Source organism: Gracilinanus agilis, chromosome 4, assembly GCF_016433145.1.
Source record: "Gracilinanus agilis isolate LMUSP501 chromosome 4, AgileGrace, whole genome shotgun sequence".
Lineage (NCBI taxonomy): Eukaryota > Metazoa > Chordata > Mammalia > Didelphimorphia > Didelphidae > Gracilinanus > Gracilinanus agilis.
The window spans coordinates 18,384,273-18,410,272 of NC_058133.1; the positions used below are offsets into that span (position 1 = coordinate 18,384,273).

The 26,000-nt window shown below is 55.9% G+C and overlaps 1 protein-coding gene across 1 annotated transcript in view; it reads right to left on the reverse strand.

The window, feature by feature from the left end:
• Nucleotides 1-1,346: 1,346 nt before the first annotated feature.
• The window catches only part of HOOK1 (hook microtubule tethering protein 1), a 36,603-nt gene continuing 11,949 nt past the window's right edge, over nt 1,347-26,000 (reverse strand). The window contains exons 4-22 of the mRNA XM_044673506.1: nt 23,190-23,240; nt 21,794-21,926; nt 20,188-20,255; nt 19,335-19,397; nt 18,349-18,432; nt 17,951-18,117; nt 16,839-16,979; nt 15,851-16,052; nt 15,393-15,503; nt 13,634-13,721; nt 13,490-13,550; nt 12,418-12,558; nt 11,741-11,834; nt 10,072-10,106; nt 9,290-9,372; nt 7,788-7,888; nt 6,544-6,645; nt 4,874-4,942; nt 1,347-1,536 (exon numbers count right to left, since the gene is read on the reverse strand). Coding sequence (XP_044529441.1) covers nt 1,366-1,536; nt 4,874-4,942; nt 6,544-6,645; nt 7,788-7,888; nt 9,290-9,372; nt 10,072-10,106; nt 11,741-11,834; nt 12,418-12,558; nt 13,490-13,550; nt 13,634-13,721; nt 15,393-15,503; nt 15,851-16,052; nt 16,839-16,979; nt 17,951-18,117; nt 18,349-18,432; nt 19,335-19,397; nt 20,188-20,255; nt 21,794-21,926; nt 23,190-23,240 — 1,965 coding nt within the window. The 3' untranslated portion in view covers nt 1,347-1,365. The remainder of the gene's footprint in view (nt 1,537-4,873; nt 4,943-6,543; nt 6,646-7,787; nt 7,889-9,289; nt 9,373-10,071; nt 10,107-11,740; nt 11,835-12,417; nt 12,559-13,489; nt 13,551-13,633; nt 13,722-15,392; nt 15,504-15,850; nt 16,053-16,838; nt 16,980-17,950; nt 18,118-18,348; nt 18,433-19,334; nt 19,398-20,187; nt 20,256-21,793; nt 21,927-23,189; nt 23,241-26,000) is intronic.

The window sequence follows — 26,000 nt, forward strand, 5'->3', positions numbered from 1 at the left end:
CCCGAGGCTTGTTCCCAAGGAGTCAAGCCCAGAGCAGGCTAATCAGAATATACTACTCTATCCTTTCAATCAGCTGGAGGAGCTTCGTGGGACAGTCCCTGAACCAAAGGTCTAAATAGGTAATACTGCGGACAGAACACTCGACATTTTGTAAGGAAAGACTAAGCACGTGACAGACACCAAGAAGAAGAGAGTTCTGGGAACAGCCCTCGGGAGACAGAACTATGGAGGGAGAACTGGGGGGGCCCTTCATCCTGGGGATCACTCATGTGTGCAGTAACCTGCCCACACCAGTCTTCAACAACTCTCTGCCTGACGTGAGATGGTCAAAGAGTGGACCGTTTGACCGAGTGCCCAGCCAATTCAGCACATAAAATGACGTGCTATAGTGATTGTCCAAAACTTGAGGATATAATGCATTTCTGACTTTTGGCGTTGGTGAATGAGTACCACAAGGTGGCTCCCTAAGGAATGAACCAAATTAAACGTACTTTATGTGGCTTCCTAATATAAAGTCCCTCTTTAAACAAAGGGGCAAAATGATCGATTGTTTCATGATGTCTTTTTTCCAAGTCAGCTCTGGAAATTCTGGAATGTTTAGAAGCAATAAATTATTTTGCCTTGTCAACTATTTTTTAAAAAGTCTGTGAATATATCACTAAATTCTAATTCCCAAAGACAACATAACTTTTTAAAAACCAGTTAAATTCCTGTCTGAGATTTCAGCGAAACTGGTCAGGGCCTAATGCTAGGCATGGTCCCGTTTATTATTAATAGCTGCCCAGAGAGGTTCTGACCTCTCAAGTATCTGAAAATGTTTCTATTTCTTTATTTGCATTTATAGAAAAGAACTCTAACTTAATTTTTGTCAACAGGGAAATCATCTTCCAGTAAATACTAAAATAGGCTCATCTAATGACAGGAATAGAAAGATTAAATTGAGCAAGTGTCTGTATATCTAAAGTGGCACACCAACCCCCCCAAACGAGACTTTAGTGCAGTGTGCTCGCCTCAGTGATTTTTATCTATAAGATAAAAAATAGCTGGCTTTTTTCAAATTATAAATTTCCAACGATGCCTAGTTAATCAAGTTAAAATCGACATCGCCAATTTGTAATTCTAAACATTATATTCTGAAGATAAGTAAAATTCTCTGAGATTTGTGCTCACTAATCAACCTCGCTCCTAACTATCTGGAAGGACAGACGTCACTGCTGCTCTGCCTTACAGACATCACCTGAAAAAAACGCTTTCGTTCATTTTGCTTTGAGATGAGCGACGGCACCGGGCCGGCTCTGATCCGCCAAGGGGGTGGGAGCTAGAAGCAGCTTAAGGGCACTTAAGGGTCTGGGTCTCTTTCGCAGTTTAATCAGATGTTGTAGCAGGTACTTTAACAGAGAGATTCCTTCTAGTATTGGTGATGTGGCGCTGCTGCGCAAGGAAGGAGCGCGCGGGAGGGTATGCGCCAGAGTCATTGCAGGAACCGTTGCCTCCGGTCAGCCTGGACTCCATCCCCAGTTTCTGGAAAGCGAGGCTCTAGAGAAGAGAAAAGAACATTGAGAGACAAGGCCTGAGGCCGCCCTGGGCACAGCCTCCTGGCCTGCTCGGGGATCTCTGGACCCAGCGGCAGACAGGCTTTGGGTTCTCTGTGGCTCACCGTGACAAAGAGACCCCAGAGAGTCATTCCACCATCAATGACCAGGCATCTACAGGACTGAGTGGCCACTGCCTCTAGCCAGCCACATTCCTATTCCCTGGACCAGGGATGACTCTTCTCCCCCTCCATCCCTGCCTTTCTTTACCGGTCCAGACACTGCCAGCCTCACATTTCCTGAGCCTCCTCCAAGTGACTTCTCTCTCACAGATCTCTAAGCACTCTCTACCTCCATATACTTCATCTAAAGAATAAGACATGTCAGGGGCAGCCAGGGGGCTCAGTGGATGGAGAGCCAGGCCAAGAGAAGGGAAGTCCTGGATTCAAACCCAGTCTCAGACACTTACTGGCTGTGTGACCCTGGGTAGGTCACTTAACCCCTACTGCCCAGCCCTTAGTGCTCTTCTGCCTTGGAAGCATCATGACATGAAGAGAAACACAAGTCAGAACAACGCTGAGGTTTCTCCCGTCCCCTACAAACCGGCGAAGACAAGACACAGTGATAGTGTGGACGGCCACACTGGGGCCCTACAGGGGAGCCAAGGGTCGAGACAACCTGCTGTGAAGTCCAGCGTCCTATGGACGTGACTACACTGTCCGAGCCCCTCGAACCCGAGGCTCAGAGCTGCCGCTTCCCATCTGCTAGGCTTGTCACACAAGGAAGCCGAGGCTCCCTGCACAAAAAAGGGCTTCTGGGGCCCTTTGGGTTCACAGCAAGAATTTGGAAACAAAGCGGATCCCCACTGCCTGGGGAATGGCTAACCCAGAGGTGGTCCATGAATATAGGATGAAGGTGTGAAAATCATGGAAACGGCCAGAAAACAGCACGGACAATGGCAGCGGCCACGACGACGTGAATGGGAAGAAGAGCCCCGGCCCCCGGCTCTGCACAGCGGAGAGGCTCGCCAGTCCTGACTCAGAGTGTCGATCACTTGTGCTGCCTTTTCCGTCGTTTTTAGTCTTTAAAAACTCTTTGTTCTAGGGGACACATCTCTGAAAAGGGGACTATTGGGAAGAAATGATGTAAAAACAAAAAAAACTCAACACTTATTTTTTTGAAAGAAATTATGATTAAAGCAAGTCAAAAAACGATGAGCTTCTCACGCCACATTTAGTCTGCCGCCTCCCCCAGCATCAGCGGAGGTTCTCCATCTAGGAGGCGGCAGTGCATGAAGGACTCGGCCAGCCTGCTGGGGACTCGAGGACGTCAGCGGTCAAACGCTGGACGCCACCGCTTAGAGGACGCTTCACGCAGCCTCATCATTCCCTAGGTGAGCAGCCAGAAGACCTCGCCTCCCTTTCTGATGCTAACAAGTAGTACGCCTAAAACAGGGACCACCTGAATAATACTTCCTTGCCATAATGCCAGGATTGTAATAATGATAACTAGCAAGAAAATATTAAAGGATAATTTCTATTATTTCTATTTACTTTTCTCCACTTTGTCTAAATAGTCCAAATGCAAAAGAGAAAAATTAAAGAATTTTAGCTTCAAATTCAACTATCTAAATGAGGTAGCCTTTGGGATTTTTATCCAAAAGATTTTTTTGAAAAAAGCTATTCTGTTCCCACTTCCCTGGGTGGCTCATCTCCTCAGTGTCACGGTGCCATCAGAGGACCTACGGGGTGTGGCTGTGAACAGCCCAGGGGCCCAGGGCTGCCCAGCGACTAGTCTCCCTTCTCCCTGGCTAACTGGCTCAGCTCTTCCCTATTCTGAACTCCTGGTGAGGCCACCTTTAGCGCCAATTCTCTCACGCAGTGCCTCAGTTTCCCTCTCTTCGGCCGTGCACATCTGCAGCCCCCTTGAGATGGCCTTTGGTTTTCATTCTTTGAAGATGGCATTTCAGGACTCACAAGCCCACAGCAGCCCCAGAACAATCCCCACAGTGAGCGCCCCACAAATGTGGTTCTTGTGCCTGCTGAGTGGGCTGCCTCTCGGAGAGGAAGCAGCTTTCGGGCCTGGGGATGACGGGATGAAAGAAGAGTAAGAAGGCTGGGCTTCTGCGGCAGAGATGAGCTCCTTGCAAAGGCGGCCCCTTTTCCTTCAGCCATGTAGCCGCCTGCCCTGCCCAGAGGATGGGGCACAGCTGACCACTTGCTGGCACGCTCAGGCCCCACCGGCTGTTCTCGGCGCTGTCATGGCGGCCTGCCACGCCTGCCTTCCTTCCCTCCATCTTCCCTCCATGGGTAGTCGGGCCTGATGCCGGGCCCTGGAAGTTCTAGCCTCGAGGCACCTGCAAACGGTCCTCCCGGCACTCCCCGTGACCACGGGAGATCCCGTCTGGTCTGGGTCTCCACCTCCCTCCTCTGAGCCTTCCCTGACCATCCCTGAGCAGGAATCCTGGCGGCCTTAGACGTGGGAGGGAGGCCCCAGGAGGCAGGATGACCGCCGTGATGGGCTCCCTCGTTCCTGCCCATTCCCTCCCCAGCTTTCCTCGAAGATGCCCTCAGCACACACACAACTGTGAAGCACCGAAAAGAGCCGCGGGCTCGGGGCTGCAGAAGTCTTCCTGGCAGGCTTGTCTGAGGGCACAAGACCGTGGAGATTCTGTCCAAGATTCAGGATTCCGGGGGCAATCGGGCCCTCATGTGAGGCGGGGCCCCTCCAGCCCGTGTTTCCCTCTCCCCTCCGATGCGGCACAAGAGCGCTCACCTCCCTGCATTCTTCGCCATAATTCCCACCCCAAGCATGGCCAGGAAGGAGGTGTCACAGCTCGCCGTCACGGCAATGCTGTCATCAGGTCGGAGAACGTGGGCCACTTCCGTGCCCGCTGCCCGGGCTGGCATGACCAAGCTCCGTCTCCCAGCAGGGCCTCTTGTCAAAGGAAGCATCGCCGCAGCCGGCCTCCCCTCGCACGGGCTCAGAGCCCGGGGCTCTTCGGCTCCCTGGTCTCCCAGGACTCCTGGCTCCCACCACATTCCAGGCCGTGGCATACTTCTCTGTGGGGCCCAGCCACTGTACCCCGAGCCCCCCAGAGGGCATGGATCAGTGTGATTCTCCTCTGTACCCCCCCTCCCCCGTACTTAAAGGAGCCACTGAACCAACTTTCGCTGAACTGAATGGGCTGATGAAAGAAATTAGATTTTTAGGAATGTGTTTATGGAACATGAAATGGATACAGATCAGAGTTTTGAAAAAATATTAATCAAATGATGCTAGTTAACATTTTTCTCTAATCAATCAAAGCATTAGAAAGCATTAGCTAGATTTCCACCTACCTTATTATACCAGGCAGACACAATGAGTTTTTCTTCATAATCACGGAATTTTGCTACCTTACATTCACCCTGGGAAAAGATGTGAGAAATACGAGAAACATCAGACAATTCCAGGTAACAAAAATGGGCTGCACAACCTCCATCAAACATTTTAATGAAGTTCATTCTGGAGAACATGAAAGATAAGCCTGTAAATGCACACAAAACTGGAAGATTACAGCCAAAGCTCCTCTTAAAAACGCCTTGGGAGGGACCCTTGGCAGCGGGAAGGCACAGAGGACAGACGGCTGCACCGGGGACTGGGGAGACGCAACTTCAAATGTTACCTCAGATACTCACTCGCTGTGGGGGCAGGTCATCTATAAAATAAGGATAACGGCACCCCTGGGGATACTATTTGTAGGGTGCTCAGGCTCCCTAAATATTCCCTTCCTTCCCTTTGTTTTAAAAGTATAACCATTTAGTTAATAATAATAATAATGACCGAGAGAGACAGACAGACAGACAGAGGGGAATGCCGGGCCCTCTGCTCTCAGGGCCTGGGGCACAGACACCACTCAGAGGGTCCTGCTTAGTTGATATGCTGATTAGCCCTGGGGAAGTGGTTTTTTCTTTAGTTTTAAGGCCTGTACAGCCCTTGGGGGGGGGGGCAGGTGGAGTACACAGTGGGGAGTATAAGTGATAGAAAAACAAAATCAATTATTTAAAAAGATAAAATCTTCCAGCAAGTCCCGACCACCATTTAGAGTTCTCAGGTATTTCTTTAAGTGTACTAAGCAGAATTGGGCAGGTTTTAAAAAGTCCTATTTATGAAGATGCACGAAAATAAACAGATGTTGATGTGGGGGCGGTTAATAAAGTGATGTGCAAGATTTTAAATGATTCTAGAGTATTCTTATAATCGTCCCCCGATCGCCCAAGGCCATGCCCTCTTCCCAGAGCGCTCGGACTGCTTCTGCGTGGTTCTGGGGCGGGTGCTCACTTGCCTCTGTATCCCCGAAAGTCTAGCCCAGGCCCCACAAATAGGACACCTTTAATGTTTAATCCCGATCTGAATAAACCAAAAGCCGCCCTACGTGGTGCTTTACTGAATCTGCTCCGTGACTGCCTCAGGCTGGAGGGAGGACAAGCTGCTTCCCTCAATGTGCAGGCAGAGGCCAGATGGAAAGGGGCGAATGGGAGGACATGCGGGACCCTCCCTGTTCAGGTGGGTTTTACTGTTTTTTGGGGGGCACGAGCTCAGCTGGAGGCAGGGGAGCCCCAGGCCTCTCCCTGAGAAGCGGGGCTGAGGGGGGCAGAGAGCCCCGAGGGCGAGCTCCAGGCTCTGCTGCGGACCTTAGAGGTGGCTCTTTCCAGCTTTCAGTATTCTCATCTGTGGCAGGATTCGAATCTCTGCTGGGTGAGAAGTTCTCAAAGGGCTGAGCCGCCGGGCTCTGCCAGCAGGCCTGGGACCCCCCCCAGCAACCTTCTACGAGATGTCGAGCATTCCTGGGAAGGCTCCTCCTCGCCTGACCATGGACCCCTGGCAGGGCAGGTGGCCGCAGGGCAGGGTGGGAGGAGGCCCCGCTCGGCCGGCATGCCCTGCGGCTCCCGCCCCGGATGCCCAGCAGCCCCGGCCAGGGCCGGCAGCGGGCAGGGGCCGAGAGGCCGAGCCCAGGCAGCCCCCGTACCTCGAGGATCTCGATCCGTCTGTCCTTCTCTGCCAGGTGCTTACGCAGGAGCATGATTTCAGCGGATGCTGGGTTCAATTTGGGGTCCAGGGTTCTAATTACCTGTTCGGAGAAGGCAAACACGGCCATTCAGGATTTCACTGCCGACAGAGAACGTTCTGGGGCTGAACGAAAACCTGAGAACAAACTGCAGAGGACAAATGATGGTGGAAGTGGGGGCGCAGCCGGCTCATCCGGGGCTCGGGAACACCTCCGGCCACGGGAAAAGCCCGGAGCGCAGGCCTTGGAAAGCGCGTCTCGCCCCGGGCAGCGGCCTCAGACGCTTTCTGGGGGTCTCCCTCAGCCCCGGCATCGGGCCCGCCTCGCACTCCTGAAGGCAGGCGCAGGCCGGGCAGGTGGACGTGCTTTGGGGCTGCCCCTGCAGGGTCTGCGAGGCTCTGCTGCGGAGGGAGCTGTGCCGGGCCTGGGCCTGGGCCTGGCTCCCATCCCCCCAGGGCAGGATCGAGGATGGGCCGTCCTAAAGCTGAACCTCAAGTTCTTTTGGGGGATCTCCCAGAGGCCTCCCGCTATGACCTGGAGGAGTCGTGGGAGGGAGAGAAGCCCCAGCTCAGACTCACCCGGGCCAGGCGGGCCACCTCCATGGGGCAAAAGCCTCTTTGGGAGTGACAGAGAGCGAGCGAGGCCACCCACGGGGAAAGGCACAGAAATAAGGGATTTCTGTAAAAAGCAAAGCGCCACCCCTTCCATGAAGTGGGGCAGCCAGAAACAGACCGGGCTCTCCTCCCACATCAGCGTTCTGCGGCTGCAAACCTCCACAACCCTCAGGAAGGCTTTGCCCCACCAGCCGGGCCCTCGGGGCAGCTCAGAGAGCCTCGGCCTGCCTCGGGGGCACCTCCCAGGGCAGGGAGGCTACAAAGACACAGGAGGAGCTGGACAGCCCAGGCGGGCCGGTCGGACCCGCGTGCTGGTGCCCTGCTGCAGCCTGGCCCGTCTGCCCTGTGGCCTGGGCCAGGAGCGAGCAAGAAGCGCCCGTCCTCCTTAAGACCCAGAGGGGCTGCTCGAGAGCTCAGTGCCCAGAGGGCCAGGCCTAGAGGCCCGGCTTCGAATCTGCCCTCAGACACTGTCTGGCTGTGTGACCCGGGGCAAATCACTTCACTCCAAGTGCTGGTCCTGATTCCAAGAGGAAGGGAAGGGTTTAAACACTCTGTCCTTAAAGACGCAGGCCCTTGGGCTCCTCTACTCACATTTCTGGCTTTCTCTAGGTAAATTTTGTATCTCTCCTCCATTGCCTTCATGTCCTCATCCTTCTTCTGCAGGGCAGCTTCCAGGTCATGTATCTTTTGTGCTAGCGACAGAAATGAACAAAAACAACCATTTCAAACTTCCCTCGTGATATTCCACTGCTTGAACAGAAAAAAGACAATTCTAGATGGTTTATGTGTCTCCTGAAAGACGAGAGCTGACAAGAAAACAACTCTGGCCGGGTTTCATCTTTGGCTTTCTTGGTAACCCGACTTCCCTTAACCTGCTAGGCGTCTAGAAGGGACAGTGTTCCCAAATGCCCCCGACTCCGGGATTGTAGGCACGAACAGCTTTGGGAAGAACAAGAATCCACGGGGGTCAGAGAAGGGGAACAACCGGCTGGGGGGAACCCCTGTCTGCCACAGCCCCTGGAAACGCTGGCTACAACACAGGTTTGGAGGCTCAAACTCCCTCTGGACGTTCGGCCCTGCTCCAAATCCAGAGGAAGCTGAAGGCCAATCAGAGACAATACAGGGAGGCCTGGCCTGGGAAACCGGCTGAGAGGAGTGAGAAGAGGCCAGGGTAGGCTACGGAGCACGAGGCTCGGAGATCACAGACACCGGACGGGGCTGGGAGCATGGAGGCCGAGGACGCCAGATCACGGACGCCAGACGGGGTTGGGCCCGACACAGTGCAGGTCTGGGCGCACCGACAAGCCTGATCCTGCGTCTGGGCCAGAGGGGCATCTACCTGTCAGCGACAGGTTCATATATGCTTTGGGGAAGCAAAACCCCCTGGACAAACAAAACCTGGAAAAGTGGCTGCCCGTGGATCAGGACCACCTGAACCAATAAACAGTTCTGGTATGTGAATGGCGTGCAACTTTGCTGCCCCTTGAGAAAGACAATGAAGATTTCAGAAAAGCAGAAGGACCCAGGGAGCTTCTAGGAAGCGATGCCCGGCAAAGAAGGCCAGATTCAAAGTAGAGTGGAATGTCCGCACTGCCCAGGAGCCCAGGCCTCCAAGAGAGCCGGAGGACTGGCCCACTCAATGCAGTGGCCAACAGAACCCTTCACACAGGCGCTGGGAACAGAGCACAGACTGCGAGTGAGGCTGGCATTGCGTTTTTCCTCATTACAAAGGATACAAGAAGACACTGGAGCGATCGTAGGGAACAGAAAAGCTGTTAAAGCAGGAAATGATTGTTGAGTAAAACACAGAAGGTGTCAACAATCCCTTAAAAAATCTGACAGAAATTTTATACGATTGAATAGACAAACAAGAGGCCTGGACCAGCTCAAACATTCTAGTGAGTCAGACTCTGTGCCTGTGAGGAAGGAGCTACAGGAGCACTTTGTGCCAGCAACATGGCAGAGAAGGGCTGGCATGGCCGGGGTAGAGGAGCCTTCCTTCATCTGTGGCAGGCCCTCGGGGTCTTAGGAGCTTAGGAGGGGGAGTCTGGCACCCCGCCCAGCACCACCCCTTCCTACCCTCAGATCTTTACCATTTGGGGTCAGATCAGGCTGAAGATCTTCAATAAGCTCTTGTTTTTTCTGTAATTCTTCCTGGACCTCAGTAAGTTTTTCCCTAAAGAATTCAAAAGATGTACTTTACTGTTAGTCCTTTAGCACTCCCATTTGCACATAATTAAGTTCAATCAGTGACCTCAGCTAATTTCTTAGGATCGATGCATCCTGGGTCCCAGTTGGGCCTCACACACTGAGTTTGGGCTCTGTGGAGGCCCTGCCTGGCTATGCTGGAGCCTAGAGCTCCGGCCTGAGCCCCACCAGAGCACTGTGTATACACAGGCAATGAACCGCTTTCTTTTTCTTCTCCCCGAGAGGCAGCAAGGCCCCGAGAGAAGGGCAGGGAGGATGTTTTAGTCTGTCGTTTCCTGTCAAGTTGCCAGCTCTGGACTGTTTGAGAATAGTTGGAGGACCAGACAAACCAGCTCTAAATTAATGAAAGACTTTAAAAAACTGACAAAATAAACATACTCCCTAGTGAAAGTGTCTTTCACTTCAAAAACAACATTAAAATGGGTTATTGTAGAATTCCATTATTGGGAACTTGGCAGGAGCCTTGGCATTCTTGGGGATGAAGGGGCTTTGGGGCACGACTTTTTTAAATTAAGCTCTTTTTGTATCCTGATGGTTTCAGCTCAAGCAATCGATTCCTTTTCATACAATCTCAGGGAAGTTCGGGGGAGAGACAGAGAAAGAAGCTTTCCGAGCACATAAGCTTCTTCATGGTATATAGAAATGCATACTTTTCAGTCCAACTTACATATGAGCCTCCAGCTGCTGCTTTAGTTTGCTGGACTACAAGATAAAACACAAATGACCGTTAGGAAATGGCCTGACGGGCAGACACCGAGCGTAAAGCAGAGTTCTCTACTTAAGATGTGTGCTGCACTTCATGAAAATCACATAAAATTAACCCTTCAGGTGTCAAGTTCTTACTTAAAAGCATCTCAGGAAAGAAGGAAGAAGAAACTAGAAGACAAGAACAAAATGCTAACAAGAAAATCATAATAAAAACGAATGCATTCGTGAAGGCTGGCGTGTGGAAAGGCTCGCTACAGACTCGGCCCGGCTCCGTGTGGCACTCGCCGCCTCCGAGCGGGCTCTCCCCGAGGCACTGCCGCCTCTACAGGAGCCTGAAACGATGCGATGCGACAAAATGATCCCCTTTAGGGAGCACCGATCCAGGCATCTGTAAAGCTGCCCTTCCACAGGGTCCTGAGACCTCGGCTGGAGCTTTCGGAGAAGCAGGAGGCCAAAGGGCAGGCTGGCTGTGCCCCGCGGCAGGAGAGAAGGGCTCTGCCCTCCGGAGCGGGAGCTCGAGGGGACGGCCCTGAGCGGCCGAGCTCTTTCAGGGACTTCACCCCACAGGTATGGCTTAACAACAAATATTGGTATGAGAGAGGTTACAATACCGTATATATGCACATATGAGATGCCGCCACGTATGAGACGTTCTCTATTTTCCAAGCCCCCAGGGGAAAAAAAAGAAAATCATACATAGCGCACACACGCTAGAAAGGAAACTCGCCTCCCTTTCGGGGCTCACTCCCTCACTCTGCCCAGCACGCCTCCCCTCCTCCAGCAGCCCCAAAATGCTGACCTAAGAACTGGGCCCTGACGCTTCTCTCACACAAGCCCGGACAGACACACTGACACAGACAGACACACAGACAGCTTTGTTTCTCTTAAGGCTCCAATCCCCCGTGCCTGGCTTTTCCAGTCCCTTTCCCATCCTGCCAAGGGGGCCAAGCTAAGGGCTCCAGGCCTCGAATGTCTGCTCAGTTTATCTTGGGCCCTGGCACATGAGGAGGTCAGCTGGCAGCAGAGCCCGCGAGGGGGCGTTCTATGGGCTGAAAAGCCCGGGAGGCCGGGCTTCAGGCCCACCTGGCACAGACCCCCATGTAACGGGGGATTCTGGTACCCGCACCGCCTGGCTCATGGAGCTGTCGGGGGAACATCTGTCCGTCAGTCCTCGGCAAGGAAGGCCACCATTGTGGAGGGAAGCCGGGGAGCTCGGAGAATGCATTCAGGGCTCCCCATGGGGCTGGGGGCATTCTCTAAGGAAGACCCCTGTTCTCCCCTCCCCGGCCTCTGTGTGCACCTTGGCTCTCCCTACCTACTGGGCCTCTAGCTTTGGGCCTGTGAGAATGCCAGAAGAGCAAAAGCCTCGGGGTGCAGCCCCCCCCCCCCATCCTGGCACCCGTCTGACCCAGGTGCAGCGGGAGGATCGGCCCAAGGAGGAAGTGGCTTATTGTACCGACAATGACAGGCCCCAAGGCTGCCAAAGTGCCGCATCTGGTATGCAGATATATACGGTATTTGGTGTCGCCTCGTTCCTAACAGTGATTGGGTGTGAAGGTGCGAGAGCCCCCCGCCGCCCGCACACAGCCCCCCGCACGCCGGAGGCCCGGCCTCTCCGCCTCACTCACACTCTCCCCTTCGGCCTTGGTGCCTTGTTCTTGGAGCGTCTTCTGAAGGTCTTCGATCTGCTGCTGCAAACCCCGGATATACTCTTTGCTGAGCCTGGAACAGAGAGCTCCGTCATCCGTCTGGGGCAGGAGGGCCGGGGCAGGAGGGCGCCGGGGCAGGAGGGCCTGGTACAGGGCCCTCCCCACACCCGCTCCTGCCAGACCAGACCTCCAAAGTGCCCAGGGAAGGCGCTTCAGACCCATTGGGTAGATGAGGAAACAAGCTTGGGGTCAGGCCACCCAGCCGGCGGCACAACTAACATTCGGACCCGGCCTCTGACCCTCTCCCTGGGCTGACAAGGCCTGCAGGAGTGCGACAACACCGGGACACCTGACCTCTGAGGATCCCTGCCCTTTGGGGCCCGTCTCAGCGGAAGCCTTGGGCCTGCCCATCCCCACCTTCGTGGGAGCCCCGAGAGCAGACGGTCCCGGTACAGGGCCCGGCCCCCAGGGCCCACGTGGCAGGTGCTTTTTCCTACACTCACTCACTCCCCCGTTAAAGAGTACGAAATGTCTGCTGTTCACATCAAAGGGAGGGAGCCGGGGCCAGGCCGCGGAGAACCCTGACGGTGCTCCCATGTTGGCGCCTCGGGGCCTAGCCCAGAGTGGGGGGAGAGGGCGCCCCAGGACCCAGCGACCTTTGCTCCGTCTCCATCTCGCTGGTTTTCCGATGTTTCTGTTCCAGCTGCTCTTGGAGCTCTGCGATCCGCTCATTCTCACATCCTTCCTGCTGTAATCGAAGCATCTTATTTTCATGCTGAAGGCGAATAAACACTTCTCTGTTTTTGGAAAGCAGAAGCCTGGCTTTAATTTTGAACAGTTTCCTTTGGACTCAACATTTAAAGACTTTTTAAAAACCAATCAACATCTATCCAACCGTTATTCTATAGCCTAACCAAAGTGGCGAGACCCTGTCAAAGGAGCACCCAGAGAGGAAGGAAACGTGTGAGGCCGGGCCTGAAAACACGGACAAAGAATCTCCAGAGCCCCCGGAAAATTCCCTGGGTCCTCCCGGCCTAGGATACGAGACAGGATCAATGAAGATTCCAAAGAAAAGCAGCGTATCCTATTTTCTGTTAAATGTAAAGTTTTCTACCAATGAAAAGGGGAATTTGATTTAGTTTACCCTCTCAACATAAAGCCTTATTGATCAAGGGTTAAAAAAAGATTCTATTTTCAAAAGAGCACGAAATTCTGAATAGCTGCTGCCCCAGATTTCTGAAGAGCAAACTATGCCTGAAAATGTTCCTTCGGCCAGTGAAAAGCCATGTAAATTAATGGGAAGGCTTTTCACGGCATGACCTTATTACACACAAGGAAAAGAGGGGCTGGTGTCCTGCCCGTGTCCTCGTCCACGCCTGGCCTGGGGGAGGGCTCTACGTGAGGAGTGGCTGGTGGCCAGAAGCAGGCATCCTTGAGAAGGAGGCCAGAGGCCTGACGTGCTCCTGATGATGCATTTTAGCATTTTAAGTGAGGAAGGAAGGACAGGGAAGGGAACAGGAACTGCTCAAAGCAATTTGATGTGAAAACCTGGGAAGCGCCTCCGTGGAAGCTGGGGAATTGGGACTTGAAAGAACTTTCAGACGGCCACGGGAGCAGCATTTGGGAAGTGAGGGAAGCCAATTGGTGTGCCGAAAGCCCTTGGAAAAGGTGCTTTTGAGTCACCATGAAAACAAACAGATTCAGAGCCGGCCATCTCCATCTTCTTACCTATACTCTACCGGCATAATTTCGGCAGCCAGGTTCTCGTAACTTGTGGAGACGGAGCCACCTGCAAAGACAGAGCCCGTGAAAGGCTGCGCTCCCCAGGAAAGTGAGGGGGGCCCCTCCTCACCCGCCCGCGCTCGGACCGACCTGCCTGACTGAGGTGGTCCTGCTGCACCTGGGAACACCGGAGCTCCTCGTTGGTCTCTTTTAGGGCGTCGCGCTGCACGATCAGTCTCTGTAAACAATTGGGGGTGGGGTGGAGAAGGGGGTTTTACCTGCCCGTCAACAAGCAGGGTGAGCCCCACGGACAGAGGAACTCCCTGAGATATCCCGAAGCTCCTGCCAATGACGGAGGAGAGCCGGGCTAAGCCGGCCCCAACCCATCTCTTTCCTACAATTCTAAGCGCCTGGTCCTCTTTTATGTCCCTAAGTGGACGGGCCCTGAGCTCTGGGGACGGGGAGCCGGGACCCCCCAACTGTCTCTACTGTAGAGGGTCTTCGGAGGGCTGCGCCCATACTCCGAGCCCCCAGGCCTGCCCCTCCCATCTGGCAGACCGCTCTAAGGAGACCCCAAGGCCAGCCAGCAGCACCGCTGACTGCAGGACTCCCATGGCAGGAGCCTGGGCTCCCCCGTCTGCACCCAGCGCCAACCTCGGCTCAGGCATGAAGCCCTTTTGTAACTGGACATCCTCGGGCGGCACCCTTTTTAGCACGGACTCTCCCGTGTTGGGGCCGATTGTCGTGGAAGTTACGGCGCTGGTATCGGGGTGTTTTCTGTCACAGCCACGCACGGCGGTGACCATCAGCCATGACCCCCCCTCCCCTGGACCGCAGCGGCGAAGGTTCAGAAGGGGACTAAAGGCCTTGACGATGACCATCGCCATCAGGCAGGGACTAAGACAAGAGCCTGATCTCCTATGAATGAGGCTATCCTAGGAACACAGGCCCGTGCAGCCCTTCAGTGAACCCCTGAAGCACCCAGAATCCCGCCGCCAAGGGGGCTTCAGGACCCTCCTGGCCATGCCTGACCCCTAGCCGACAAGCTCCGGTGCTCCAGCCTCGACACCTGGACCTCCAAAGCGGCTCCAGGCCCCTCTGGACCCAGCAGAATGGGAGTGTGAAGAAACGTGTGCAAAGGGTGACCCCCTCCAGGCTACATATGTGTCCCCACTTCCGCCAACCGAGCTCCCCAGAGCACGAAGGCCGGGGGCGCTCCATATCTCCCTAACCAGGACTTCTGGAACGCAAAACAAGCGTTCCTCCCTTCGCCTAGGATGGGCATAGGAGCAACGGCGGCCCCCCGGGCCTTTAGTTTTGCCTCGGGGCCCTCTCCATCGTGTTAGCATTTAGGCAGCACATTTGAGGGGGACAATGCTAGAGGCAGGAAGGCTTCCCTAGACAACGGTGGGGGAGGGCAGAAATGAAGAGCTGCCCCCGGAGAGGTGGGCACGGGGTGGCCGTTTGGGCCTCCGTGTCACAAGTTACTCTAGTCTGGGCTCTGAGAAAACAAGGACAAAGTGACCTCCCACAGAAGCAGCGACACAAACTCCGTCCTGAAGTTGGGACCTTCCTTCCTTCTGAGGAAACATTAACACGTGCAGCCAACACTCCCTACTCTGCCCCTCGTGAGGGCCGGCTGGGAGAACGGACTTCAGACCCTGTCCTGATGCCAGCAGTACCGGCAGTCCGGGACGCCGCCCCTTCAGACCTGTTTGGCCCCTGACTTGGGGGACAAACTGGACAGGATGAGCGCCTGGAAGGACCCTGCTCTAAGGGCTAAGCCCTGGCTCTGGCCTCCCGGGCCCCGGCTCTGGCCTCCCGGGCCCCGGCTCCGGCCTCCCGGGCCCCGGCTCCTTGCTGAGAGCAGACCCGGCCCGAGGCCCAGCTAGCACACAAGGAGGCTCACATCTTTCTCCTTAAGCAAAGCTTCATGCTTCTCCTCCAGGCGCTTCATCTCAAAGGCCAACGTGTCGGCTCTTTTGGATTCGTCGGAAAGCTTAACGTGAAGATCCTGAACCTGTGGTGGAAGACAAGGAACGAGGCGTGAGCCGGGGCGCGGGCCTGACGCCGAGGCAGGCAAAGGAAGACGGTCCAGGAGACGAGGCTCTCCCTTCCCCGCCGGGGCCGTGGCCGGCCTTCGGGGCCAGGGAGGCCTCAGGGGGGCCGTGGGTTGGGGAGAGACTTGATAAGAGCCACAACGAGCGTGCCCAGGAGGACCCCGTGAGCAGGAGCAGAGCCGCCACGGCAGGGCCCGGCTTCACGCTCCGCCAGGGCCCCTCCCGGGGCTCCCAAAGCGCAACAGGGAGGGAGACAAGGAGGCGAGCCGGGGGGCGGCTCCCCGCGCAGGGCCCCCCAGTCTCTCACCTGCCTTTTATACATTTCTAACTGGGTGCGGGCCGCGTTCGCCTTCTTGAGCTCCTCCTCCAGGCTGACCGTGTTGTGCATGTACATCATGTTCGTGTCCTGCAGCGACTTCACCTGCCGCCTCAGGTCATTCAGGTCTTGGAGCTTTTGGCGGTAAATCTCGACGGTGGACTCGAGTTTACTAGCTTTATCGGAGGTCGTCCTACGGTAAAAGAGGCGGAGATGGGAGAAGGCCGGCCGAGGCGCGGCGTGGCCTTCCCCGTGAGCCGGAGGCCGCAGCCAGGCTGGCCCAGCTGGGCCCCCGGGAAGGCTGCGAAGGAAGGACGCTTCTGCCTCCGGAAGAAAAGCTTCCTGCTGGGCTGTAGGTCCCCTTTTTCTCTGGGCGGATCCCCAACCAGGGACTCCCTAAGACAGTGGCAGAGTCGAAGGCTCTCTGGAGCCCAGGCAGCTTCCCCTGCTCGGCTCCCACGGCTCGGGCCGCAGGTGGCTGTGGGGGGCCTCCTCCAGGGAGCCCGCCTCCCCCTTGTCCCGGCTCTGCCGGCAGCTTTGGTTCCAATGGGCCCATGGCCAACACACACACGGCCTCCCGTGGAGCCTGCCCCAGGGCTGCTGAGCCTCCTGCCCCGGCCCAAAGAAGCGTGCGAGTCGGTCCTGGGGAAAGGAAAGCCGGGAGGGATCTCTTTCTCAGAGAAGCCCGGGGTGGGGGCAGGACAGAGAGCCAGGCCTGGAGGCCGGAGGTCCTGGGTTCAAAGGTGGCCTCAGACACTTCCCAGTGGGGGACCCTGCCGGGCCCTGACGGCTAGGATGCTCGTCCGCGTCTCACAGACGGAACCTCCCAAAGGGCGGCCACAGCTGGGGCTCTTCCCAGCCTAAGGCGAGGCAGAGGCGGCACTGCCTGGCAGCCGCCGCTGGGATGGCGCCGAGAGGGTGCCCGCGGCCCGGGCAGTGAGGACGAAAGGCCCCCCGCCTCGCCCGAGCCCAGCCCCACCTGAGGACGTCGATCTCGTCCTTCAGGGCTCTCGTCTCCTCGGCCAAGCTCGTGAGCTCGTCGTTGCGGTGCTGGAACTCCACGAGCTGCTTCTCGAGCTCCTCACAGTGAAGCCGGTAGTCATCTTTGGCCGCCTCCAGCCTTCCGCAAAGAAAGACACGTCAGGTGTGCGACCCCCTGGACACGGGGTGCACGTGGGCGTCTGGGAAGGGAAGGCCAAGGGCGCCCGGAGAGCCCGCGGCCTCGTGGGAGGGCACCAGAGGACCGACGGGGCGCCGGGAGCCCTCGCCAGCCCCTGGGCACGGAAGCCTCCCCGGAGGAGGCCTCGCTGACTCCACCATCCCCACCCAGGGATTTGAGGCACAACAGAGGCCCCAAGCAGAAAAGTCAGAGGGTTAGCGGCCCGGCCAGGCCCTCCGAGGCCAAGTGGCCCGACCCCGCCAGCCCGAGGGAACCTCAGTCCCGGGGCCAAGAGAGCAGCGTCCAGCCTGGGCCGGCCACGGTCCTGCTAGTAAGAGTTTGGGTCGTCTGCCTGAATTTGGTGAGACGCCAACCCGACACCTCCAGGCACATTTACGTGTCCATTTGTATAAGTAACGCGGGAGGAGCGCGGAGCGGCCCAGGGACGCAGCGCCAGGCCTGGAGCCGGGAAACCTGGCTCAAACGTGCCTCATGCACTCGGGCGCCGGCTGGCTGCCAAGTCATCTAAGCTGTTCGCCTCGGCTTGCTCAAGCGCGAAATGGGAACGACAATGGCAGCCACCTCCTGGGGGGCCGCGGGGATCGAAGGAGATCCGTGCCAAGGGCCCAGCACGGTGCCCGGCCCCAGGAGGCGTCCCCCGAGAGGGAGTCGCGGCACTGAATGCGAGTGACCCGGGGGGAAGGGGAAGCACAAAGTGAAACCACGGCCCTTTGCCTCCCCGAATCTCGGACTCCCCAAGACCCCGCGGCCGCTTCCGAGGTCCGCCAGGCCAGCCCCGCCTGCCCCCACACGGGCACACACGGACAGCCGGCCGGCACGATGGCAGCAGGCCAGAGCCCGGCACTCCCCGGGCTGGGGGGGCCCCGAGCAGTGAGCGGTGACGCCGCGGGCCGAGGAGGCAGGACGCCTACCTAAAGTTTTCTTCTTGTAACTGCTCTACTTGTAACTGTGCATGAAAATACTTTTTTGCCACCACAGTGTTGGGATCTTCCAGAGAACCGTCCAACTGGTCGAGTTTTTCATTCATCATCTCGTTCTCAGACACCAACGTGTTCTTCTCATCTTGAAGGGCCGTCACCTGCGCGGCGGAGAGGCGGTGAGGGCAGCCCCCCCTGCTGAGGCCGCCCCCCCAGCCTCCTCCCGGGGCCCCCTCGTGAAGGGGCTCTCTCTGATGGGGGGTCTCAGCCCAGCCCAGGAGGCAGGCCCGTGAGGATTCCCATTTGACAAGGAGAAAATGGAGGCGGCCCCCGGTTAAGCGAGTGGCCCAGGGTCTCCCAGGGGCTGGAAGCCCCGAGTCCAGGCCCCTCACCTGCATGTCCAGCTCTTGGCATCTCTGCTTCAGCTCCTCTTTCTCGGCTAGTGCGTCCTGGAGTTCTTCCAAGGCTCTTTTAAGCTGCGACAAGAAGGACACCCCACTGGACGGTGCGCCTTCACGCCGCGCACACGACACCCAGAGCTCAGGTCGAGGAGAACGTGCTCCGGGATGCCCCCACCCAGAGGCGGCTCGGCCCCTCCAGGAGCCCTCCGGCCAGAAGCTGCTGACCGCCGCAGGAAGACCTCCCGGGGATGTCTGCGGTCCACTGCTGTGCCCGAGCTCGCCGAGCCCACCCACCCCGAGCCCACTCGGGACCCGACGAGGAGACCCTCGGACGGGGGATGCCGGTAGTTCCGGGAAGCCGCCCCATGACAGGGTAGGCGACGGGCCGGCGGGGCCCGGGGATGTGCGGCCCTCCGTGAGTGAGGGGCCGGGGCTGGGGCCAAGGCCCAGGGGGGCAGCCTGAGAAGACGGCCCTCCCCGTGGCCGCCGGACGGCGGGCTACTTCGGAACAGGGCCGGGGCGCCAGAACCACCAGAGGGCCCCACCACGCACTCCGGCCGAGGCCGCCCCTCCGTGCCCGGTGCACTAACCACTATCCAAGGGGAGAAGATTTGGCCCATGGTCCCAGCGAGTCAGGGGCAAAGGACAAAGAAGCTGCCTGGGCTGGCCGAGTCGCGCTCTGTTCCCCACCTCCCTGACCCCTCAGGCCCTCGCACGGCATGGAGACTCGCCACCTAGGAATGGCCAAATCTTTTCTACTTCTCTCATCACTTGTTACCAGGCACTGAAAAGAAGGCACAACGATTTCTACGAGAGGCTTCATCTCGGCCACAGGCTCCTTAGACATCTGATGTCGGAACCTTCGGGCCGCCGCTTCACAATCATCTCCCGGGCAACGGGCCGCCCGTGACATCGCCTGCACCTTGTCCTAGCAAAGGGGCCGGCCCGGGGGGGCCTCAGCGGGCGCCTCGCCGTACCTGGTACTCGAGCTCTCCGGCGGCGTCGGTGGGGGCGCAGCTCACGATCTCTTTACTCATCAACTGGAGAGAGAAGCGGCCCAGTGAGGCACCTGCACGGGGAAAGGAGCCGCCCCGGCCCCGGGCAGATGGGCCCAGAGGCCCGAACCCCCTCCCACAGGGCCCTAAAGGCCCCTTGCTCCGGGTGCCCCAAGGCCACCCCCAGCCCCGACGCCGAGGGCCAGGGAAGGGGCAGCCCCGGGAGGATCAGACTCGGCCTCAGCGCAGAGTCCAGGGCCGAGTCACAAAGGCCTCCCTGCTCGGGCGGCTCCCTGGGATGGCCCATGCCCCGTGAAGCACTGACCCTCCATCTCGGGAGTCGGACCCGATGGAGGGTGAATTTACTGCAAAGGCCTCACGAGGCCAGGCAGGAGGAAGGGCTCCGGGAAGGAGGCACCTGAGGAAGGAGGCTGCCGAGTCCTGAGGGAAAAGCATTTCTGAGGACCTTGGGGGAGGGCAGGTGCTCCAGGCACCGGGAAGTGGACGAGGAGGTCTGGGGGAGAGGAGGAGAAAAGCCCATTTCCCGGGCCTCAGAGGCCAGAGGGCCCAGGGAGGCTGGGGAAGAGCTTTAAAAGCTACTGGCGCCCACCCTGGCGGGGAGTCTCCCCTCTAGACCCCTTTCCAAAGCCCTCTGGAGGCACTGCGGGGAGCAGCCCCCTTGGCACCGGCCTTTGCCTCCTGCATCCCCAACCAAAAAATCTCCTGCTTCTGGCCGTGCCCGGCCCTTCGGAGTCCCCGGAAGCCTGGGACCAGGAGTGCGACCCCCATTCTTGTCCTCCTCTTGAGGAGCCAGGCGCCCCCCTCCGTTTCTCACCTCCTGAATAGCAGTCATCACAACGTGCTGAACCGACTCTTCGAGGGTCATGATGTTCTGGATGTGCTCTAGGGGAGAGCAGACGAGAGAGCGCTGAGGAGGGAGCCCCAGGGCGGGCCGCTGCCAGGGAGACATGCAGCCTCCCATCCGGGGGACCCGGCCTGCTCACGCCCAAGCCAGCAACCTCAACGCAAAGGTAGGTGCATGAGGCGGCGGACACGCACCCCCTGAGGCCCGCCACACAGGGAGCAAAGGGCGCTGGAGGCCCCCGAGCCTGCCGGAAGCCAGCCCCCACCCCATCGGGTGGCAGGAGTGGGGCCAAAGACATGAAAGGTCAGGGTCACTGTCCATGGGGCCCTGAGGAAAGCAGCAGGGAGATGGGCAGCAGGGGAAGGCCGGGAGGGAGACAGGCAACAGGGAAAGGCCTCTCAGAGCATTCTGTTCAGGACGCCCAGACGCCAGGGCACTCTGCTGGGGGCCCAGGGAAGGGTCACCTATTGGGACAGGAAATGAGGGTCATTATGGTGATCCCAAAGACTGGGAGTGAACAAGGGCCTGAAGGGCAAGGACCAGGCAGGGGTGGCATATGAGGGAGCCAGAGAGGCCACCCCAATGTTCACCCTCCACAGGGCAGATGAGGGAAGGCTCACAGCCAACACCAGACTTTAAACCACAGAAAATGAACAAGTAGCAGCCACAGCTGGACAACTCAGAGAAAGAAAGATTTAGAGGGTGAGAAGCTCTGCTCTGGCCATTAAGCCGAACACATCAGTGGAACCATCCATGGTCCTGTCCTGAGTGGCCGTGGTCAGACGGATCTGGAGTTGGGGATGGGAGGGAGGGCTGGAATTCGTGTTGGAAGGACATGAATGAGGAAGAGCTGACAGGGCAGGCCTGAGACGGAGAGGGAGGCAGCATGTGGGGTCACAGGAGCAAAGGCAAGCAAAATGTCCCCAGAGAGCAGCATCGGGGCCCTCAAAAGGGGACAAGAAGGACCCTGGCTTCTACTACCGCCTGGCCCAAAGCCCCCAGAATGCTTTGGACAAGGTTCCCTCATCCCAGCACTCTGTTCCGAGCCCAATGTGACACTTAGGAGAGGAGCCTCCGGGCTCTTCAGCTCGTTTCTGCTGGATCCACTACAGAAAGGATTACTTGAAGCAAAAAGGTCAAGGGAGGCTCCTGGGCCACAGACACTGGTCCTCGAGCCTGCAATTGTGGGGAAAAGCAGAGCTGATGTCCTTCCTCACTAGACCAGAAAGATTCCAAGACTAGCAAAGGGTATCGGAGGCCTCAGAAGCTCGTCCCAAGATGTGGGGGCTGGTCCCCGCCTACGACAATGCCTCAGCCACTAGCACAAGCTCAAGGATGTGAGCAAGTTTAAAAGGAACTCCCGTCCCCTGATGCTGCCCCTTTTCAGAAGTAGCTGCCCGGGGACATCCTGCTAGGTACAAGTCAGAGGAGAAGGAAGGTCTGCTGACTCCCAGGACAGCCAAGCAGAGACTAAACAAAGCCTTAAAACAGCTTGCATTAGAGCTCCATGAGTGACCAGAAGGGTCACTTCCACAGACAACACCCCTCCGCAGTGTCGCCGCTGGCACGCACATACCTTGTTTCTTCTCACAGTTGACTGCACAGCCTAAAATAAGCTGCAGTAACCTGCCGAGTTCCGTAGGGTCCGAGCGTTCTGTTATTTGACTTAAATCAGGTATTAGTTCTTCACATATCTGTTGACCTAAAAACTGCAAAATCAAAGAGCATGGAATCAGGCTTCTGATGTGATATGAGGCACGACATTTTCGATGTTATTTCATAAGTACAGATTTGATTCTTGGATGGAAAATATTAAGAAATTATAGTCTGGAGGCACAAATGTGCTAAAGAAGATTTTAGATTGTTGATACAACCAAGAATTATTAATAAGGATGGGTTAGAAAAGTAAAAAAAAAAAACCACCCTAAACACCCTGACCCCCAAGGAAATCTACACAACACAGCCACAAAATGTCCCTCTGCATTGCTCTTGGCAGCCAAAAATATCCTACAGTCAATTTAAGGTAGATGAAGCAGTCCTACTGAGTCTCGTGTGTAAAAAAAAGCATATATCAGGAAGGCCTATATCCACAATTTCTTGGTGCAAGAATAATACCTGTAGAATAATGGCAAAGGATGATCTTCCAGGTCCCATTTGGAAATGCATTAGAGTTCATCTTTCATTTTTCAGATTAATATGAAAGCCTTCTGGGAAACAGGGTAACTTTAGATCAAATTCAGAGACAGTTTGGAAAGAATCCTTCAAAACCCCCCTTATTTGGACTTACTAGAATTGTATAACAAGTTAAAAAGGCCATCAAAAATCTCTTCATAAGAAAAATTGCCCCATTCTTCATACTGATAAGCAGTAGGCTAGGCAAGCTTCTGGATGGTGTTGGCAGCAGACTCGCTGCTTCCTGTCCCAAAGCATCCTAGAAGAGAGCTGCTTCACAGAGGAAACTCGGACGGCAGGCTAAGACTGGTGCAAGCCAGAAGTCATTCGGCATACACGTCTGTCAGTGCCCACACAGAGTGCAGAGTTCCAGGCTGGGCACTGAGAGATTCAGAGGGCTGAGAAGATGAGCCCCTGCCCAGGGGAGCCTCCGGGCTAACGCAGCTGCCAGGGCCCAGGCCCTGCTACGCGGAGCACTTTCTGGAAAGTGGCTCCTTCCATTTCTGAGCTTCCAGACACTGGCTACTGTCACGACATGTGTTCCCTAGCAGTGGACAGTAACAGTCAGTGATGCGTGCCACAACCTCTAAAAATGCATCCACTGGGAAAAAACGAAGCCAAGGCGCTGCAGTATCCACCTGGCGACTGACTTTTCTTCTGCGTAACCACTTTTATAAACAGCGGCTGCTCAAAGCACAGCGAGGCTCAGCTTACTAGTTCAAGGAGGACTAGACTGGATGGAAATCAGAATGAAGTGGGAAACATGACGTAGGTCTGTAAAATAAGTCACCTGTTCATACCTCATGATAATACCTTGTAATTCCTTGAAGAACTTTCTTCAGATTGCTAGCCTGAAATGCAGAGAGAGACGGCAAAGGTAAATGAAGGGATCTCCTGCCTGCCTGTCTCACACTAAGGGAGTCGCAGCTGTTCTCCTAAAGCAAAGCTCCAGCATCCAGCTGGACAAAGGCACCAGGAGCATTCGGCGGAGCAGCCTCCCTGGGCTGGCCACTGTCCTGGCTGCTGGAAACACAAGCACAAGAGCTTCTGCCCTAGCGGGCTTCACCCTTCATCTCGGGTCTGAGAGGCGTGTTGGAGCTAAAGCTGGGACTTTGTTGCAATGGGAGCGCCCGGAGGAAGAGCAGGCAACGCGCTGCCCGGAGCCAGGCCTAGGGCAGGGTCCCCGTCAGGACAGGACAGGGCAGAAGCACAAGCCCTGAGGACCTTTCCTGAAGGAGGCCCCTGGAGAAGGTGGCCCTGAGCTGGGCTCAAAGGCAGCTGGGAAGGGAGAGCCTCCAGCCCAGGGGCCAAACTTAAGGGCAAACAGCTGCTCGATATCCTGAAGAGTACCTGAAGTCTTACATTCACTTAAAAGATACATGCCAGCATCAGTTATGTCCTCCCATATCTGTATTTTTAAAAGTATTCCCCAAGTACACTTTAATCTGGCTTAGGGCTCTGTGCCTGAGAGCTGCGGGTCAGGACACCTCCGTCTGCTTCAGCCATCTCCCAGCCCAGTTTCTCCTCACTCCCACCTGCCTTTCCTGATGGTCCTAATGCTAGAGCCCAGAGACAGCCAGCAGGCACCACAGAGCACAGGCCCCAGGGCTAGAAGGACCTGAGTTTTAATCTAACCTGACTGGCCAGAGCTGAGACCTTGGACAATTAACTCAGCAAACCTTGGTCTCACTGTTTCCACATGTGTAAAAGGGAGATAACAACACGAACCTCGCAGGGTTATTATGAGGAGCAAATGAGCTGTTTGTCAATCACTTAGCCCAGAGCCTAGCACACAGTAAGCATCAGTATTATTATTTTCATTATCTCCAATTGTCCCTATGTACAGCAGGAAAAAAAAAGGAAGAAAGAGAGGAAGAAAGAAAGGAAGGAAGGAAGGAAGGAAGGAAGGAAGGAAGGAAGGAAGGAAGGAAGGAAGGAAGAAGAAAGGAAGAAAGAAGAAAGGAAGAAAGAAGAAAGGAAGAAAGGAAGAATGAAAGAAAGAAAGGAAGGAAGAAAGGAAGAAAGAAAGAAGAAAGGAAGGAAGAAAGAAAGAAAAGAAAGAAAGAAAGAAAGAAAGAAAGAAAGAAAGAAAGAAAGAAAGAAAGAAAGAAAGAAAGAAAGAAAGAAAGAAAAGAAAAAACCATGTCTTCCACCTTAGAATCAATACTGTGTGTTGGTTCCAGGACAGAAGAGCGCTAAGGGCTGGGCAGTGCAGGTTAAGTGACTTGCCCAAGGTGGCACAGCCAGAAAGTGTCTAAGGTCACATTTGAACCCAGGATCTCCTGTCTCCAGGCCTGGCTCTCCATCCACTGTGCCCATCTCACCGCCCTTTCCTCTTGTACACATCTTGTTTGTATAAATCATTTTCATGTTGTTTCCTCCATTAAACCATGAGCTCCTTGAGAAGAGGGCCTCTGCACCTCCAGGAGAGGAACAACAAGAAGGCCAGGATGGCTGGCTGCCTACCTGCGCGGAAGGCTGAGGGTAAGCAAGGAAAGGGACACTCCCAGAAGTGAGGAGGCCCAAAGGACAGGCACCAGCTAGAAAGATGGACTCTGCGTTCCTAGCACAGCAGATGGGGCTGGAGGGAGCACTGCTCTGGCAAGGATCTGTCCAGTGTCTCCAGCATACCAGCTGCCTCTCCCCTGCAAACACCTTGTTTGTACACATCTTCTCATGTTTCCCCAAACAGGACCAGGCTTGGACACTTCTTCCCTCAGCCTAGCAGCTCTGGGCAGCCGCCCCTTTAATGAGGAGCCCCCCCACCCCTGTCCCCTTCACTGCCAGACTCTTGGAGCCGTGCACACACAGCGCTTTCCTTCTCAGTCCTTTGGACGGCTCTTAGGAAGGCTGAGAGGACCTCAAGCGCTAGTGGCCTTCTTTCTCTCTCTCTCTCTCTTGACCCTTCCTGGAGCACTAGCCATGGACACCCACCTGGGCACCCCTCCTTCCAGGGCACTCTCTTCCCTTGGTTCTAGGGGAAGGCTCACTCCCAATTTTCTTGACTAACAATAATAATATTGATAGTATTGGTTCAGCATCTACTGTCTGTAGGAAAACATATTTTCTCCCTTGTGACGATAAAAGCCTGCTCCTATGAGAACAGCATTATTAAAAAAAATCTTTGTACTTCCCAGACTGGCACAGTGCCTGTGTAGACACTTCACAAATACTTGTTGATCAACTGATTGGATCAAACTCCAACATGGCTAAGACTTCTTCCCCTTTGGACTAGGCCAAGAGACTTCCCCAGCTGCCCTCTGCCTCCCTGGATGGAGGGTGATGTGGATCTGCCTCCTTCTGCCCTCCAGGCTTATTTCATACCAACCTTCCAACTCTCCATCCTCCCCCCCAACCTCCCTCTGATCTCCAGCCCTCAGGCTTATCCCCAGAACCTCTCCCCTTAGCCCAACTGGAGCTGGGGCCTCCATCCATCTTCAGAATACCTCAGGCTGTATCACAGGGGACACTCTCCCAGGTAATCTCCCCAAGGCAGAAATGCAGAGGATGAGCCCAGGAAACTGAGGTTCACTCAACAGCACTCTCTATACTCCACAATAAACCTAGGTGTCAAAGTGTAGGCACCACCATAGAAAGGAGGCTGAGAGAGT